This window comes from Coptis chinensis, chromosome 3 (assembly GCF_015680905.1).
Source record: "Coptis chinensis isolate HL-2020 chromosome 3, ASM1568090v1, whole genome shotgun sequence".
NCBI classification, from domain to species: Eukaryota; Viridiplantae; Streptophyta; class Magnoliopsida; order Ranunculales; family Ranunculaceae; genus Coptis; species Coptis chinensis.
Window position 1 is genome coordinate 71,139,373 of NC_141458.1, and position 17,819 is coordinate 71,157,191.

At 36.3% G+C, this 17,819-nt stretch overlaps 1 protein-coding gene across 4 annotated transcripts; it reads right to left on the reverse strand.

Annotated features, from left to right (window-relative positions):
* Positions 1-26: 26 nt before the first annotated feature.
* Positions 27-11,903, reverse strand: LOC147510651 (uncharacterized). 4 transcript variants are annotated; one of them, XR_015218982.1, is made up of 16 exons: positions 11,764-11,903; positions 11,552-11,658; positions 11,240-11,421; positions 10,263-11,122; positions 10,014-10,169; positions 9,814-9,921; positions 9,607-9,705; positions 9,405-9,497; positions 9,136-9,298; positions 8,944-9,021; positions 7,090-7,438; positions 6,803-7,002; positions 3,465-3,541; positions 2,260-2,372; positions 989-1,175; positions 27-905 (listed from the first exon to the last, which is right to left on the reverse strand). XR_015218982.1 is itself a non-coding variant. In XM_086602557.1 (16 exons), the coding sequence occupies exons 2-16, from the start codon at positions 11,655-11,657 to the stop codon at positions 816-818; spliced, it is 2,850 nt and encodes a 949-aa protein (XP_086458683.1). In that variant the 5' UTR covers position 11,658; positions 11,764-11,903; the 3' UTR covers positions 27-815. The 4 variants fall into 4 exon arrangements, 2 of the variants coding, with proteins under 2 accessions (XP_086458683.1, XP_086458684.1); XM_086602557.1 differs by having other exon boundaries at positions 2,260-2,361; XR_015218981.1 differs by having other exon boundaries at positions 459-905; positions 989-1,092; positions 2,260-2,361.
* Positions 11,904-17,819: the final 5,916 nt, after the last annotated feature.

Here is a 17,819-nt window from a genome sequence, read left to right on the forward strand (position 1 = left end):
AAAACAGAATATGTACGAACAGCCAATTCACAGAAGACAGTCAGAAGTAATATTTCTCTTAGTCAGATAATCCCGACACACATAACGACACAACCATTGTAACATATACAAACGTTACTTCAGGCTATTCAGATGACAATGACCATTTCTCCTCCTTTTCATTCATTCTGCTGTACAGTAACCTGCCTGATACTGTTTGAGTTTTAGACATAACCCTATTTTCAAATTGACGCAGCACTTCGTTGTTCAAAAGAGCTGTAAACATGAATGAAACTTACAAGTTTACTGGGAATTCTTTTAGTAGCCCCCTATTATCAACACAAAAAACAATAAACTCTCTGCAGTGTGTACGCCAATATAAACATCAGTGCTATCCATGTCTGAAGTTCCCCAAAGTACCAGCCAAATTCAAAAACAAAAAAAAAACTCGAATCATCTAGCCTCCTGGATCATCAGTATGTTCTAACAGTCTATTCCTTTAAAATTTAAATAGACCCCTATTATCAACAAAAACAAAGAAAGCTCTCTGCAGTGTGTGGACAAATATAAACATCAGTGTTATCCACATTTGATGTTGCTCCAAATATCAGCCAAAACTTTAAAAAAAGTTATAATCATCTATCCTCCTGGATAATCAATATGGCCTAACAGTCTATTCCTTCAATGCCAATCTATTGCAAAATCATACTGCAAATGCATTTCTTGACAAGTACACTACCAGTCCGAGCACAAGGCTGATTAACTCAGGAAACTAGATCAGCCAGCTGAGGCTAGACTTCATTAGCTCCACAAAAACAAATTCATACCACTGCAACTTAATGAAGGATGGCAGAGAAGAAACACCTTTTTCCGATGCCCTTTAACTTGCTTACCGACCAACCATGGCCTATCCTATATGTCTCAACCTGTCATTACATTAATAAATTTAGTAGTCACTTCGAAATGAATACAATAATATCTCCAATAAACACTTGGGATAGAATAAGACCGCATCCACCATGTTGTTTCCCTCGGTCTGCCCTCCAATTGCATAAATTGCCTCTCCAATGACTGGCGCAACAAAATATCCCCTAGACTGCTTCATTTCATCGCCTGCCAGCCACGAGCCCATGCAAGGATCAAAAACTTCAATGCTGGGAACATATGCATTTCCATCATAACCACCCAGAGCATATCTAAACAAATAAAACACGATGAGGCATGTGAATCTAGAATGAGCACATGTATATATATATATATATATATATATATATATTATACATTCTACAAAATCAAGCAAGCTCTGGTTAAAGAAAATGAGCAAGATGTATGACACTAATATATATACTTTTCAAGATGAGGCCCAGCTCATACATTAGAATCCAAATTGAATTCTGGCAGCCAGCAAAGAAGCTGGTCTCATAACAAAAATATATATTTAACCTATATATATAAAATCATTTTATTGATATATATATATTTATTTTAATATATATATTATTTTGCAACCCTACATCTTTAGAAATTTCCAAATGAACCCATTTTTTAGCAAAGGAAGACAACATATCCAAAAAAAATAATCAAGCAAACTCTGGTTAAATGAAAAATGAGAGCAAGATATATATATATATATTATACATTCTAAAAATATATTAAAGAAAATGAGCAAGATGTTTATATATAGATGAGGCCCAGCTCATACATTAGATTTATGTACCAAATGTAAAGTCACAAAAGAGATTCTGGCAGCCAGCAAAGAAGCTGGTCTCACAACAAAAATATTACTCTTTGAACCTCTTGATACTGATAAAATCAACTTTTATTGATTATATATATGGGAGTTTATTTTAACGGCCAATAATTGATTATTTTGCAACCCTCTTCTGACATCTTTAGAAATTTCCAAATGAACCCATTTTTGCGCAAGGAAGACAACATATCCATAATTTAAAAATAATCCGTGTCGAATACGCATCCACGTGTCCATGTCGGACACATATCGCACACATATTGTACATGATATACCTCAATTTTTTATATTTCACCATGTCAGACACTCGTATTTTTATATAGATAGATAGATAAAATAGTGAAATAATTAAAAGTATCAATTGAAATTGCCAAAATACTCATCCCCTCCATATGGGAAATCTGAGTGATACTCAAGGATCATGGCTCTCGTCTCACAAGAATTTAAATGAACGAGGACAAAAGTTATCAGCATATGCAATAATGAGAAATTCTGATCAGACATCTAGAAGGAAAACAAAACAAACTTACAATTTTCCTTTAAAGGCAGTCAAGGTGTGACTCCCCCTGCTTGTGTTCATGCTTTGAAGCTTAGACCAGGAAGCTTCCCTAGGATCAAACCGCTCAGCCGATCTGCATCAGTACTAGGATTGAGTTAAGCAGCAGAGATTGGATCTCCCAAGAAGCCTTGTGATTGATTCAGTTTAATTACTAATTGCAACTTGAATACTAAACAGGTAGGAGTTCTCTAACAATATTTTTTTGTTCTACTGTTCGTTTAATCTTTCTCTAAAACTTCCCGTTTTCACTTTGCTTTCCACATGCTTTATGTTTACAGGTAGGAGTGTTTTATTTGCGGTGACGAAAACCACAAACTTTTAAAAATAGCGCCAACATAAAATCTAATCGCAATAATGTCTAAGGCAAAAGAAAAGGAAAACAAAGGAGAAAAGTTGTGTATGACTTCTGTTAGAGTTGTAAGGGACAGTTGGGCCATTCCCCCCTCCCCCTGAAAGTGACAGTTAGACTTTTTTATTTTTCTATATAAAGATGTGAGAGAGAAGGTCGAAACTAACTAAGGCCGTATAGTCTTTTCTCTATTTTTCTCCAGATTTTCTTCTTCTTCTCATATTCGATAGCATAAATATACTTTTACTACCCTATTAGTTCTGATATGGGAGAAACCATTTGACTGGAGGTACAAATGAAAAAGAAAGAGAAACAGCACATGCTGATGTATGCAACCATCTCTGCAGGACGGATGAGGTATAACATGATTCATACATAAAAATGCGCCCAGAGGTATGGGCTCTGACTAGTTATGTATGTGCACACACATGCATAACCACACCCCACATTCCAATTAACATTAATGAAGGCTATCTGTTCTCGACGAAGATCAGTATCTGAAGAAAAAATAGTTATCATTGATAACCTTTTAAAAGAGTTCTAACATTATAACAAAAATCAATAATTTAAGATTTGCAAACCCATTTTGATGCTGTTAGAAGTTATAAGATGAGGTAACATTTTTTTAGGATGACCACAACCGGGAGGATGAACTCTACCAGTAAGTAGCCTGTACTCATCATCCAAGCGTGAGCATGGTGAGTGTATCTGGCAAGATGTCGTCCCTAATCCCTATGTAGGGTTGTTGATAGAGAAGTTTTGGAAAATTTCAGTGAACTTGACAAACATAATAATCTTGGAACTGAATGAAAAGGAAATGGGCTTACTTCAAGTAAGTGTTGCCATCATATCCACCAACTATATAAAGCACACCATCAAGCTCTGCTGCAGCTGAAGCAAACCGCTGCAAAAGCACAAGAAACATCTTAGCGTATAAAAAACCCCAGAGTTTTCTTAAACAAGAAATGAGCAAGTAGAATAAAAAAATTCTTCCTCGAGTCAAATCATTATGTAAAAAAAGATTGCTCCAACAATGAGAGCGACTAACTAAATAATAAATATTTGAGCTTCAAGAACAGCAAGTTCTATAGAACCTAATTCATAACAAAAGGACAATAACAAGACTTCACAAAACTGATACAATGAGAAGGAAGAATTTTAGTCTTAACATGTTAAGCCTGCAGAGACAAAATGCTGGCTGGAAAATATAAGTCACATAAGATGGATGCTGTTCGTATATGGAACATGAAAATTTGAAGATTAGTCATGCTCTCACAACAAAAACAACGGAGCTTTTGAGTATATCTCTTTTGCTCATATTCAGTTGTATTCTTATTTAAAACGTTCGTGACTTTTTTATCAATAAACAAAGGAGAACACAAACTCCAAGGAGAATAAAAAGGCCTCCAAAACTTAAGATTCCTATCACATGAGATTATGAAAATCCCACCTACAGATGAGAATCTTAAAGAAGACTTTGGAAAACCTTGGGCCAATGTAATCAATGTTAAATCCTCCAATACAAGTCATTAAACAGAATTCCACAATTTTCATATGCACTATAATTTTTCGATGCGAGAGGTTGGTTTCCATTTAACCAGAATCTCTTATTAGATGACTAGACTTGCGTATATAGTTAGATGGAGAATGCAACTAAGGAACTTTTTTCTTAGGCATGAGTATGGTAAAGGCAGTGTTTAGGTGCAAATCAAGTAGTACTTGTCTTGGATTTTGTTGATCAATTATCAAGTCATCCTCAAAAAATGCCAAACATCCCTGGTAGAATAGTAGTGGAAACCCATTGGAGCCTTATCCCCACCAAGTCTACGAATAGCAAGAAAACTATGTTACATATGGACACGCTATATTTTAAACATAATCTGTGTCTGAGACGCATCAACGTGTCTGTGTGTCGGACACGACAGGGACATTATTATATGTTTCGTTGTGTCTAACACTTCGTATCCCTGTTGGATACGGACACACGTTTCAGTGTCAATGTAACTTAGCATGAAAATTTTCACCCTCAAGAACAGGGAACTCCACCTCTGCTTTAATAGTGAAGGAACCTATAATAGTCAGCCTTTTCCCTAAACAAGTGAAGAATAGGATCTAGAAAAACTTTCAATCATCTAAAAAAACAGCAAGCCAAGATTATCACTTCCTATCATCTATAAGGTTACTTGTACAGGTCTTGACAGAAATCGGAAATGTGCATTACTATGGTATGATTATCCTCTACAAGTGTGTCACCCACCCAAAGTTAAAAATATAAGTGCATCTACTTCTTGCATCATAGAGGGACACTTGGGATGAATCCAGTGTACACCTAAATCATCTGCATTTCCAAAAGTACTTCAGAAGTTTTAATTACTTTTACTGCAAATCGCCCTTCTCCCATAAATAGTTACCCAGGTGAATATTCTTACTGGCCTATTTCTTGGCAAGGCTGAATGTGCTCCACATGATCAGATACTCTGTTTGGCCTAATGCCACAGAAAGTCAGAAACTATGTGAGAAACTATATAGTTTGATTATCAAAGCTTTTCTCAGAGCATCTACCTAGAAAACTAAAACACATAAGATTCAGCACTGATATCAGTGATCATAGGATTTCTCGGAACAGATAACAAAAACCTAAAAGAGTGGAGGTTAGGTGCTCCTTAGCCCAGAGGACCACCATGGAACACTATCTAAACCAATCCGACCACAATTACAATAGTCTAGAGAAATCCATCTCTACATTATAACATGCAAAATGTTAAAATAAGTTTGTATTCCTAACCAAATTTTTAAGACTCTTCGTCTCAAAAAGACTTCTACAAAACCAGAAAAAAATAAAATCAAGGCAGTGAAAATTCATAGTAAGCAGCCTTGTCTCTTCAGTCCCACTGACTAATAGTTGCATCGAAGTTTCCCGTATACTAACCAAATTTAGAAAGAAAAACTATAAATGAATAAAAGTGAGCTGCACATTACACCTTGCATGAACTGCGCACCCAAATAGAGTACAAGGTAGTGCAGATTTTGGACCAACACTACATTCTGTCTGCAAGATATTGTCAACAACATGTAAAACAGAAAATTGGTCTGTTAACTCAAACTTATTCATATGCAAGAATCAACTTGGCACCTACGTCCAAGACTTCACTGAATTCTTCCAAAAGTACGCAAATGCAGTCAAAACAAAGAAAAGATAACAATAATAGATATTGAGACCCGAGCAAACTATTTTACTGAATACAAATGAAAAGGGTTCATTACTGAAAAAATGGAAATAGAAGAAGGTTATTGGCACAAGGAGGACCAAGATGATCAAATGAGGAAATTATTGCTAAATCATGTCCTTTCTGGCAAAGAATCGCATTGGTTGGCTGAAAGAGATGGCAATGCTAACAGTTAAAAGGATAAAAAAAAACCTTCTACCTTTCAAACTTTGGGCAACTAAACTCTGTTAACATACTAAAAGAAATACCTTATGATTTCTTTAAGAAATATGTTATTTCCCCACAAAGGTGAAGTCCTACTTGAATACAGAATACTGGCCACAAATACGATATCCTGGTTTTAAATTGTCACAATGGAGTAGGACAAACATGACCGATGTTAAAACTACATCTTCAATGCATATATTGGTTTTTCATAACTAATTTTTAACTTCCTACTTGTGCTACATATGAGTATGAACATGTCTTTTTTTTTTAATGTGGGGAGAGATACTGATTGAGTAACTTCAGCTTTGATTTGAGCTCTCTTCCTACATGTGAGGATCCAAGTCGTGTAAAAAAACAAAACTCAATCTGTCAAGCAAGACTCGCCAAGTAGTTGCATACTAAACACGCGTCTTACATTAGTACCAAATCAGAGTTTCTGGCTGTTACTCAGGTAACTTACTGAAGTAACCTAAAATAAGTCAATCTTAATTGATAGTATAAGCGAACTTGGTTTATATATCATAAGGTCTTTATATTGGTTTTCCATATTGGGCGTAGCCAAAAGATAAAAAATGTACTACATCAACCAAGCAGTAGTATTTGATTAATACCAGAAAGACGTCAATTATCTCAAAGCAGATATTTGAAAGCTTGGGCTTTCACACATCCACACTTCACACAGTCCAATACCATTGTCCATCATTTCCAACCACAAGAATAAAGATTAATACCTTTTGAAACATTGACTGGGTAGGAATCCACCTCCCAAGCACTGGGTCAAACATCTCAACCTCCTTGAAACAGTCTATCCCATTTCCACCACCAACTGCATATATCTTATTATTCAGACACGCACTTGCTAGGCATCCTTTTTTCTCACGCATTGGAGGACAAGAGTGCCACTCGTTACTCAATGGATTGTAACATTCAGCTACAAACATGAAAAACGCAAGGGTCACTTCCTTAAAAAGCAGGAAAACAGAATATCTAAGATTTGATAAAAGAACAAAGCTAATACCTGTGTCATACCACAGGCCAGAGTAACCATTCCAACCGCCAAAGTTGTAAATGAGACCATTCAGCACTGCTGCTGAGGCATATGATCTCACAGAGCTCATTGGCGTGAGGGTTCTTACAATGTCTTCAGAAGGTGAATAGCAATCCACAGTTGGCAACCAAGAGACACCATCATATCCTCCCATTATAAAAATCAGCTCATCATTACCCAAACGAGACTTATCAAATTGCTCTGTCATCTTTTCAATACTACATGAATCCCTTGACACGACACCAGCTGCTGAAGGCAAATGAGATTCCAACAACATAACACGCTGTCTTAACTGTTGAACCAGAGCCTCTGAATAATCCTGACAAGCCCATTAATATTAGTTTCAAATGCAATCAAGAACAACAAATAAAAGCACTAGACACAAACACTTATATGTAGTTATTCACAAAGAAGTATTCCTTGCTAATTTTCCATTAATACAATTACCAAGCAGCAAGAGTCTCCACTAACTCCAGTGCAAAACTAAAGAGAAGAAAAAAGAAAGCTAAGTAACATGAACACTTCATATTCTTAAAAATATCCATGTCAGACACACAGACACCCGTGTTGGACACACAGACACATTGTGCATACGAGTTCAAACTAGGGTTTCTTCTATACCTTAAAATACTGAGAAAATAATCTATTAACATGGTTACAACTTCACGAGATGCCACTTTCACAGTTATTTATTTGTATAGAGGCGCTTTTGTAAGGTCCTGGGCCCAAGAACTAGTTTGTGTACCTAAAGAATAGTAATCATATTCTTTTTTAATTAGCTGTGTCCCTGTGTCCGACTTCATATAGGTCACCATGTCCGACACTCTGTATCTCTGTCCATTTGACTTAGAAAAAAAGCGGTCATTCAATGAACTACAGTATTGAAATTATTAGAGTATCTCTAATGAAATAATAGTGGCCGTACAGATAAAAGGGCTATAGAACTAGAAAAATGAAAACTTACAAAACAGAACCAAGTATAAGTGACCACAGGTTAGTGGAGCATATGTAATCTCAGATTCTCAGCATGCTCAAAATGGCTAAAGCTAAAATTGAGCATAATCTTTGATAGATAAACTTTTTACAAAATACCTAATTTTTATAGAAGATATAATTGACAATATTAAGTTAAGTTCTGAGTTCTCTTATCACCAGTCACCACCATATGGTATGCATAAGAAAATCAGATGCACTACATCCAAAATCATGATTTATACTAATGCACAACCACAAGAATAAAGAAATCCCTGACTAATGAAAGAGATGCAAGACATCCATAATCAGGGTCTGTCAGATGCAGGGAAATAAATCACCAATAGGTACAACAGAACCGGGAGACTGCGTGTAAACATACACAATCAAGTAGTCTTTGTTTAGAGGGTAACCTGAACTTTTTGAAATTCACAGAAGAATCTTCTGACTATGTAGTTCAGTTATATATTAATAGTATAACAATTGGCAATACAGCACTTCTACACCCACCTATTTTTTCTACCTACTTTTTCTACTCCCTACAGGCATATTCGTTGATTTGCATTGGAATACACGCAGGCAGTGTCTCGAGACAAATCAATGATTATCAATAAGTAGATAGAAAACCTAGGTAGGAAAAAAAGTTAAGGATAGAATAACTGTTGGCCATATTACTTGGAGTTATAGACAGAGTGACAATGGATCCACCTCAAGACAAATTCAACAACAATAAAAAAGCTGAAGGAAACCTCTTTGAGATTCAAAGCACATTTGCCGATACCAACATTACAAGGTAGTGTAACAGTACTCTAGAAAGTTATAGAATAAATTTAATATGTTCAGCAGATATACCAGCTTTTTCTCCATTGCGCTGGTTTTCTTATGCTGGCCCATCGAAATAGCCTTTACCTCTTCCAGTTCTTGCTTCAACTGCACGAAAACATTAAATTAAATTGTCTTGAGAAAATAACGAGCAAGCATCCAACTAAAAAGAGAAAAATATTAGATTCCAAGAAAATCAAGAGAGTCAAAAACCTTATTTACCTGAAATATTACAGATTGAATGTTAGATGACTTAGTGGATAGATCTTCGCACTTCTCAGATGCTAAGAGTGCAGCAGGAGAACAGACATTTTCCAATTGTGAGTTGTCTGTCCCACAAGTAGCAAAATCATCTTCTGTTTGTTCATCAGAGTTCAAATTTTCCCTGCCAATAGCCAATTGTTTCAGCATACAATGAGCTCGTTTTCCTATCTTACATACCCAATCAATTACAGATTAAATGTCAGATAGGTTAAGAGACATCTCCATACTTTTCCGATCCTGAACGTGGAGATGGTGCATTCTCCAAATTTGAGTTGTCCATCTCATAACCTTCTGGTTGCTCCTCTGAATCCGAACTTTCTCTGTCAGAAGCCAAATATTTCAGCTTATAGTAAATTAGTTCTTGCGGCCAAAATTACCTAATCTATTACAGCTTGAATTTCGGATGAGTGAATGGAGACAACTTCTTACTTCTCTGGTGTTGAAGGTGCTGTAGGAGAACCTGCATCCTCCAAACGTGAGTTGTCCATCTCACAATCTTCTAAACGTTCACCAGAATTTGAGTCTTCCCTGTCAAAAGGTAATTGTTCTGGCTAAGGATAAATGTGTCCCTCCAACCTAAATTACCAAATATATTATAGATAGAATGCCAGATGAATTAATAAGACAACTTCATACTTATCAGATGCTGAAGGTGTTGCAGATGAACATTCATCCAACTTTGAGCTGTCCGTCCTACAAGAGATAAAAAGATTTTCTGCTTGTTCCTCCAGATTCAAGTTTTCCCTGACAAAAGGTAATTGCTTCAGCTTACAATAGATGCATTTCCCCTACCTTAATTATCCAATCTACTACAATGGAGATATGCTTTTACTTACTCAGGCTTTGAAGGTGTTGCAGGACAATGTTCATCCTCCATATGTGGGTAGTCTCTCTCACAAGGAACAAATGCAGGAGAACATTCATCCAACTGTGAGTTGCCCGTCCGACAAGGATTAGAAAGATTTTCTGCTTGTTCCTCATTCAAGTTTTCTCTGTCAAAAGCCAATTGTTTCAGCTTACAGTAGACACATTGCTCCTACCTTAATCACCCGATCTACAACTAATGGAGAAGTCTTCGTACTTACTCAGGTTCTGAGGGTGCTGCAGGAGAATGTTCCTCCTCCATACGAGTGTAGTCCCTTCCGCAAGGAACACAGGCATCTCCAGTGTGTGCCTCCGAGTTTGAATTTTCTCTGTCAAGAGTCATTTGTTTCAGCTTAGAGAAGATGCGTTCCTCTTCATCTTCAGTTGCTTCTTTATCTAATTGTGTCCCAGAGATCTGCTTTTCTTCATCCCAAGGAGTAACACCTGAAGGCCGTGATTCTTCATCTGAAAAAGTAGGACTGCATGAAGGACCTGTTTCTTCATCATCCCAACCAGTAAGATCGCCTGAAGACCATGTTTCATCAGCCCAACAAGAGATACCCGAAGGCCCTTCTCCTTCGTCCCAACAAGTAGTAACTCCAGAAGGCGCTGGATTTGTATTGGACCCATTTATGTACACAACGCTTTCTTCCTCCCAACTGGCTTCTGAAACCAGTGGCTTTATACCTTCGTCATCACTTCTTGCATCAGAATCAGAGGTCTCTCTGAAAAGAGATATCCATTTTATAGGACGAGGTGATTCTGCTGGAAATCCAGATTCTGTATTCAAAATTTGGGAAGAATCTTCCTGTGGTCCTAACTTCTTTAACACTCGATCTTCCTTTCTTGTCTCAGGAATGGGAACTGCTCCTTGAAAAGATTTTCTAATGGGTACATTATAAGAGAACGTAGCAGTGGAGCTAGACATAGGTGATGACTCAAAAAGAAAAATAAGTTTACTGGTTTGTATCTGGTCCAGCTCAAACCGAAAGTGGACATTGTCATAGTAGTTATCGTGTATAACTTTCTTGTACTGCTCTTCAGACAAAGATTGGCATTGCTTTCGAATACGAACACGGACCTTGGAAAAGTAAATATGGTGTAATCAGAAAATATCTGGCATTGGTTGTCCATAAAAAGTATGAGAAAATATAGGCATATCAGTAAAGAAAAGAAAAAATATATGGGAGGTTGATACCTGTGCAGGATAGTGAGTTTTACCAGAACCATTTTCAGTCCATCCATATGGGTTGATATTCATCTTTCCATGAGTCGCTGCCTCAAAAATGCCATGCAATTTCCTATCACTATAATTGAATAAGAATATAGGCATCCCTGGCCAAATGTTTTGGATATATGACAAGTGTACAGCTGGTAAACCTGCCCATATTAACATGTTTCAAAGAAAAATGATGTGAAGCAAATCATTTGACAAGCACGGGAACAAAGTCGAGTTACAGAACCAAATGAGATGGTCTAAAATGCAGTTGTGAAAGATAAAAATACAAACCAAACACAAGATTCGAGAGGCACTCTTTCATAGTAGAATGAGTACAACCAAATATAACACCACCAAGACTCCTTGCAGCTGTACTGCTATTCCTTCCACCTCCCATTCTGTTCAAAAATCAAATACCCAAATCCCTTAAATCACTCCAACACACATGAAGAGAACGTACTTGAAATAAACTGAAATTTCGATTTTCGTTAACCGATATTTACCTTCTTTTTAAGTTTAGATGGAAATGAAAAAAAAAATAAGAAGATGGGTCAAAGAATAAAAATAATAAGGAGGGATTGGTTAATTGGGTTTACATGGAAATGGGAATTTTTTCAACAAGGCACGCCGTCTGCATTGACAGACAGTGCAAGTACTGGAGTTTGCTATAAGTAGATGTAGTTTTTAGCGTTTAGTGGCTCCATGATCAAGCGCCAAAATACTTGTTGAATACTTTTTTCCGTACATATATATACTTATTGATCACATGCTCTTTTTTTCATCTTTGGTTATATATAGACGGGGGATGGAAAATCAAATCGCTGTTATTAGGGCCGTTGATTTGATCATGTAACGTTTTTTTTTTTTGTTTTAATCTCAATCCACTCGTTTTCTCAGAGATATTGCATGTTACCGAGGCGGATATTCGTTTGACGTGTACCCTTTATAAACGGAATATTGATATTTGGGTAAAAGAAAAACCACGGGCTTGTTACATTTTTTTAAGGCTAAATCTACCGTGCGCGAGATGTACTGAAACTAATGGTGCGCGCGTTTTCTAGCCACACATTTGCGAGGGTAGAACCGGAACAAACCGGGTGAACAAGTCAATGCAACAAAAAAGTCACATAAACTACTATTCCGGGTCAACAAGTTAATCCAACCAAAAAGTAACAAAAAGTACATAACATTCGAGTATGATATATATAGAGTCATATCTATCAGTGATTCGAGTGCTAATATGACATATATAGTGTCATATATGAGATAACATTATCAGTCATATAAAAGTGAGATAACATTCGAAGTAAGACATATATAGTGTCATATTTATTTGATTGTTGATACGAGCGATAAAACTCTAATTGACATATATTATAAAAAGCGACATAACATTCGAAAGTATGACATATATAGTGTCATATCTATCGATGAGTATCTAAAATTATATGACATAACTCCTAGGAGGTCGGAAGATCTAAAATTATTGTGAATATACTCTTTGGTTCCTCCTCTCGTATGATGAGGACTTGCCTGATTAGTACTAATTACGAATGTGAGATTAAGAAACCAATTCTTGATTGTAATGCGTGGGGAGAAAGGGACTATGAACATCTCATTATTCATAGCTACCGAACTATGAACAATTCTACTTTCCTGTATGTTTACGTATCAGACGCATCGTCTTCTTAACAATCAATGTTCATAGTCACGAGCTATGAATATTCTTGTTCATACCACAATTCGACTATGAACAATGATTGTTCATAGTTAGGTACTATGAATGATGATTGTTCATAGTTAGGTAACTATGAACACTCAATGCTATTCAATGAGTGTTGAGCTATGAACAATTGACTATGAACAATGATTGATTATGAACAATGATTGTTCATACATCATAAACTATTCATTTTTGTTCATACCACAATTGGACTATGAACATAATGAAGGTTAAACTACTTGCGGAGGAATATGTCATATGTTAACATAACATTCTAGTATGACAAATATAGTGTTATATCTATCTGTGATTCTTATGATATACTACCAAACTAATATATTATAAAAACCCGACATAACATTCGAAGTATGACATATATAGTGTCATATCTATCAGTGATTCACATAACATTTGAATATGACATATAATATCATATATATAAGTGATTGTAGAACTTATGACATACTACCAACTGTATAAAACTCATACTAGCATATATTATAAAAAGTAACATAATATTCGAATTATGACATATATCTAATTGTGATTGCTAAACTTTTATGAGACCCAACGTATAAAACTCTTATTGACATAGCTTATAAAAAGTGACATAACATTTGAGTATGACATATAGTCAAATATATCGATGATTGTAAGCTTTTATGACATACTACTACCAAACGTATAAAACTCTTATTGACATACTATCCTCTTAAACAATTGTTTTATTGTACCATCCATAAAGTATGATATACTTTACGTTTATAGAACATGAGTAACGATATACCATAAAGTATGATATACTACATCCTATATGACATTTTTATAACATATATCCATGCTTTTACAATGCAATACCGGGTAGTAGGTCACGTGACTGTAGACTCTATGAAATATTAACTTATGAGTAATACTCGTCACACTTGCATTGTCTATCTACACCCCATTTTTGTTAATATGAAATCAAAAGATAATCGAGGTGGCCAGAACCTTTAACGATTTAGAAGGGGGGTATGCGAGACAAAACCAACTTGGTTGGTTTAAATGCCTGTTTGTCCTCATCTTCTCTCTTGTTTTTTTAAGCCCAAATACCTTTCTCCTTCACCCATCTCTCTCCCCCCATCATCTGACTCTCTCTCTCTCTCCGGCTCAAGCTTCTCCCCAACGCCACCGCGGTATACTAGTATTGGTATTTCACTAGAAAAAAAAAGCAGCTAAAGAAAGTGTATGGAGCCCAATTTCTAGAATGCATTTATACCATTGGACTCTGAACATTCGGTGTTCATAGTCTAGTGGACTATGAACAATGAATGTTAATACTCTTGGCCAGACTCGAACATTCGGTGTTCATACACCTAGTGGAGTATGAACAATGAATGTTCATACCTATTTGGACTATGAAATTCATTGTTCATGCGACCATCAACGAATAATGTTTATACTTTGCTATTTTTTAATTTCTATATCGACCTTCATTTTATACTTTGTTTTCAATCTTAAAATGCTCAATTCAACGGGTCATCGATTTGGTGGTCTCTCAACTTTGCAAAAAGTTCCCAACCAAAAATTAACATGTCTACTATCTGCTTGACTCAAAGGTGAATTATTTATTTCAAATTAAATTATTGTTTCATATCTATTTTGTGGTTGGTCTCACATTCTTATTATTTCGCACTCAATGTCACGGCATATCTTTGGAAGGAGGCATTGCAAAAATAGTGGACACTGTCGACTTGAATTGCACAAATTTGGACAAGTTTTTTTTTTTTGTTGGATTCGATATGTTTTGATGGTTTATTTTCTGAGCATACACCCTCACCTCTATGTGTGGCCGGATGTATCTCAGCGCCGCGATGATACTTATACATAGTAGATTTAGCCTTATTTTCGTGTTGTTTAGCTATTACCAAATTTGAAGCGAGGAACCAGTGCATTTAAAGCGATTACAAAATTATAAAAGTTTTTCTTTGCGCTAAGAGTGTGGCGATAACAAAAGCAATAACTAGCATACCACTTTTAGCCATGTTTGCTAGTTACCAAAGCTTGAATGCTTGATATTGAATTGAAACCCTAAATCAACATATTGACCAGGATTGATTGGGTCAAGAGCATAAAAAGCGTACTTCATGATTAGGCTATTTCATTTAAATTTGCTATTTGATTAGAATTTGCTAAAAAAAAAAAATTGATTATGTTCTTGTTTAATTGCATTATAACCATACTACATTGGCATTATAACCAAACTACATTGTCTATTTAAAGAACATGCATAAGAAACCGAATCGATAATAAACTAGATAATAAACAAGAAAGATTGATGTCACCCTAAATATAAGTAGTACATTACAAGATACAACTCTGGGTTAAACTGAGTTTGCGGTGAAGTCGACATGAATGGGAGAATGGAGTGATTGCCCCAGGTTGGGATTCTTTTGACAAATAGCAACTTCTCACCACTGAAATCGTAAAAAAGGATCTCGTTGTTGCATTCAAAAACTGCAATATTTTTCGTGAGTAGGTCAGCGAAAATGCGGGTGTGGTAAGAGAAAGAATACAATTTGTCCAATGAATCGTCCTCGGTTCACTCCACAACCTGTTGTCGTATTCTTGTAAAACCCTAAGTTCTAATTTCTCGGGGAGCATTGTACTCCTCACCCGATGCTTGAACATAATAGCAATAGTACCATTAAAGCTGAAATAGTTTTATGAATCTGGGGGATTTAGTTTGCGGTAGCCCAATCCTCATCAAGATTCGAGGGGACAATGTTAAATACCAATATGCTGCATCATTAGAAAAAACCGGTGAATAGATCCTTTTGCAGCCCTGGCGGGAATTTGGGTTCGATGTGTTCATCATTAAGCGACAACTCAAAGTCGTTCAACCTTCTCCATTTCAAACCGGGGAATCAAACAATTCAACATACATGATGATGACAAGTTGCTTAGTTTTACTTGCTCGGGTAGGCTTTACGGTGTTGAAGTTGGGCTTTGACAATCGAACTATAGTGAAACCCAATGGTTCCATTGAATTCACCAACATTCCATGGGATTACGTAAAGAATCTAACCCGAGGAGTATTGAGTTGATAGACCTCTCCTGTCGTTGGTTTGCAAAGCGTAATAATTTTGGTTTTCTTGTAAGGTGTTGTCAAGAGACACAATACCTTGCATTGAAGACACATCTATTGTAATGCGGCCCGATGCAGGTGTGGTGTGTGTTCTTGGTGTTGGGGTTGGAATTGGTGGGTTGTTGTCAATCTTTGGATCACGAAAGATACGATGGATTCCCATTTTTGCACGTAAATTATTTATAAGCGTAACCAAGAAATGATCCGTGAGAGTAGCGTTGTCCATTACAAAGGAATTTGGACTTAAAGGCTTCCCCATTCTCACGGACACAAATTTTGACTTACGGACAAATGGGAGTGGAGCACGTTTAAGAACCTCTGCCCACATATCTGTATGCAACTCCTTTATGTTGTTGTTGTTGTGTGCGATAGAAGAAGAGGCCGCCATTGTATGTTTGATCGTTGATTTGTTTTACGCTTTGTATTGCATAAAGCTGCTGTTTCCCGACTCTGTTTAAGGATTTTATCTTGAATTGGATGGAGGTTCTTGTAACCGTTTTCTCAAGTCTCGGTTCCCTTTTGCAAACTAATAACCGTTTATTAGTTTGCATGTATATATGTTTGCAAACCTTAGAAAGTAGATTTGGTGTGGGCAAAAGTAGAAGGGAGAAAAAAGAAGGGAAAGGTCTAGTAGTGAATAATATCTCTCAAAGCTCACGGGTGTTGGGTTTATAGGAAGAGTCTATAGGAAGAAAGCTGAAGGGGTGAATTGGGGTGCGTGTTATGTTATGGGGACCTGCGTTTCCCACTTCCCAAAAGGCGAGAATAAATATGAGTGTAATGCTCACGGGAACGACTGGACTCCATCTAAGTGACAAACCAAACAAAAATCGCCCGCGTTGCTTCTCATTTAAAAAAAAAAGGGTGGTAGAGTTCCTTGATTAACTGTTTTTTTGCCCATTTTCTCTATTTTCTAATCAACCAAGATTATCGGTTTAAGTAGTTACCCGTGGCATATTGTGTTTGGTGCATCCGTAGATAGAGAGATAGAGCTATCCGGTTGTCTCTTTAGCATTTTGAATAAATATGGGAGAATAAACCAACCCAATAAGTTGACCCTATGTTTATATGTTGAGCCTTATATGTTTATTCATTACAAGGATTTGGCACTCATATCTTGATTCATTCATGCATACATTACTTTTAAGACACATTTTGCAAAGTCGATAGTGCCATCTTTATACTACATTGTGAGTTAGTTGCACATAGAATAGACCTTATACTACACCTTATATACTACATTGTGCTGAGTAAAAAAAACAAATATTTGGTTTTGAGTTTTCCCAAATTGTCGAGAGAGTATCACATCCTAGTTCTTCAAGTGTAGCATTCCTTCATTTGTAGTACAAATCATCCATGAGAATAGCCTGTTGCTTTTCCCTCAAATGAGTCAGCGGCTATGAAAGCGATAGCTGCGATAAAATAGCTTCATAACCAAGCCTACACTACATTTATCGCATCATACAATATCTGTCTCTCTTAAAATTTACTCACCCCTCAAAATGTAACATGTAGTAATGTTTACTAGCCTTAAATATAAGGATCCGTAAATTTCGCATACTAAAAGTGCTCCACTTTTAAACAAATATTTTTCGTTGTCGGCATCATCACGGTTGTTGTCACCATCATCAACCTTTTCACTTCTCCGTCCTATTAATAGATGAAGAAAATATGGATACAATTAGTACAAATAAGTCGTGAGTCAACAC

Bases quoted from the DNA above. Each gene is read 5' to 3' on its own strand.
- LOC147510651 (XM_086602557.1), bottom strand. From the start codon at position 11,657: ATGGGAGGTGGAAGGAATAGCAGTACAGCTGCAAGGAGTCTTGGTGGT. The intron at 2,362-3,464 runs GTAAGCCCATTT...GTACTGATGCAG, and splicing joins GATGGCAACACTTACTTGAA to ATCGGCTGAGCGGTTTGATC. The intron at 906-988 runs GTCTTATTCTAT...ATGTAATGACAG, and splicing joins GAAACAACATGGTGGATGCG to GTTGAGACATATAGGATAGG.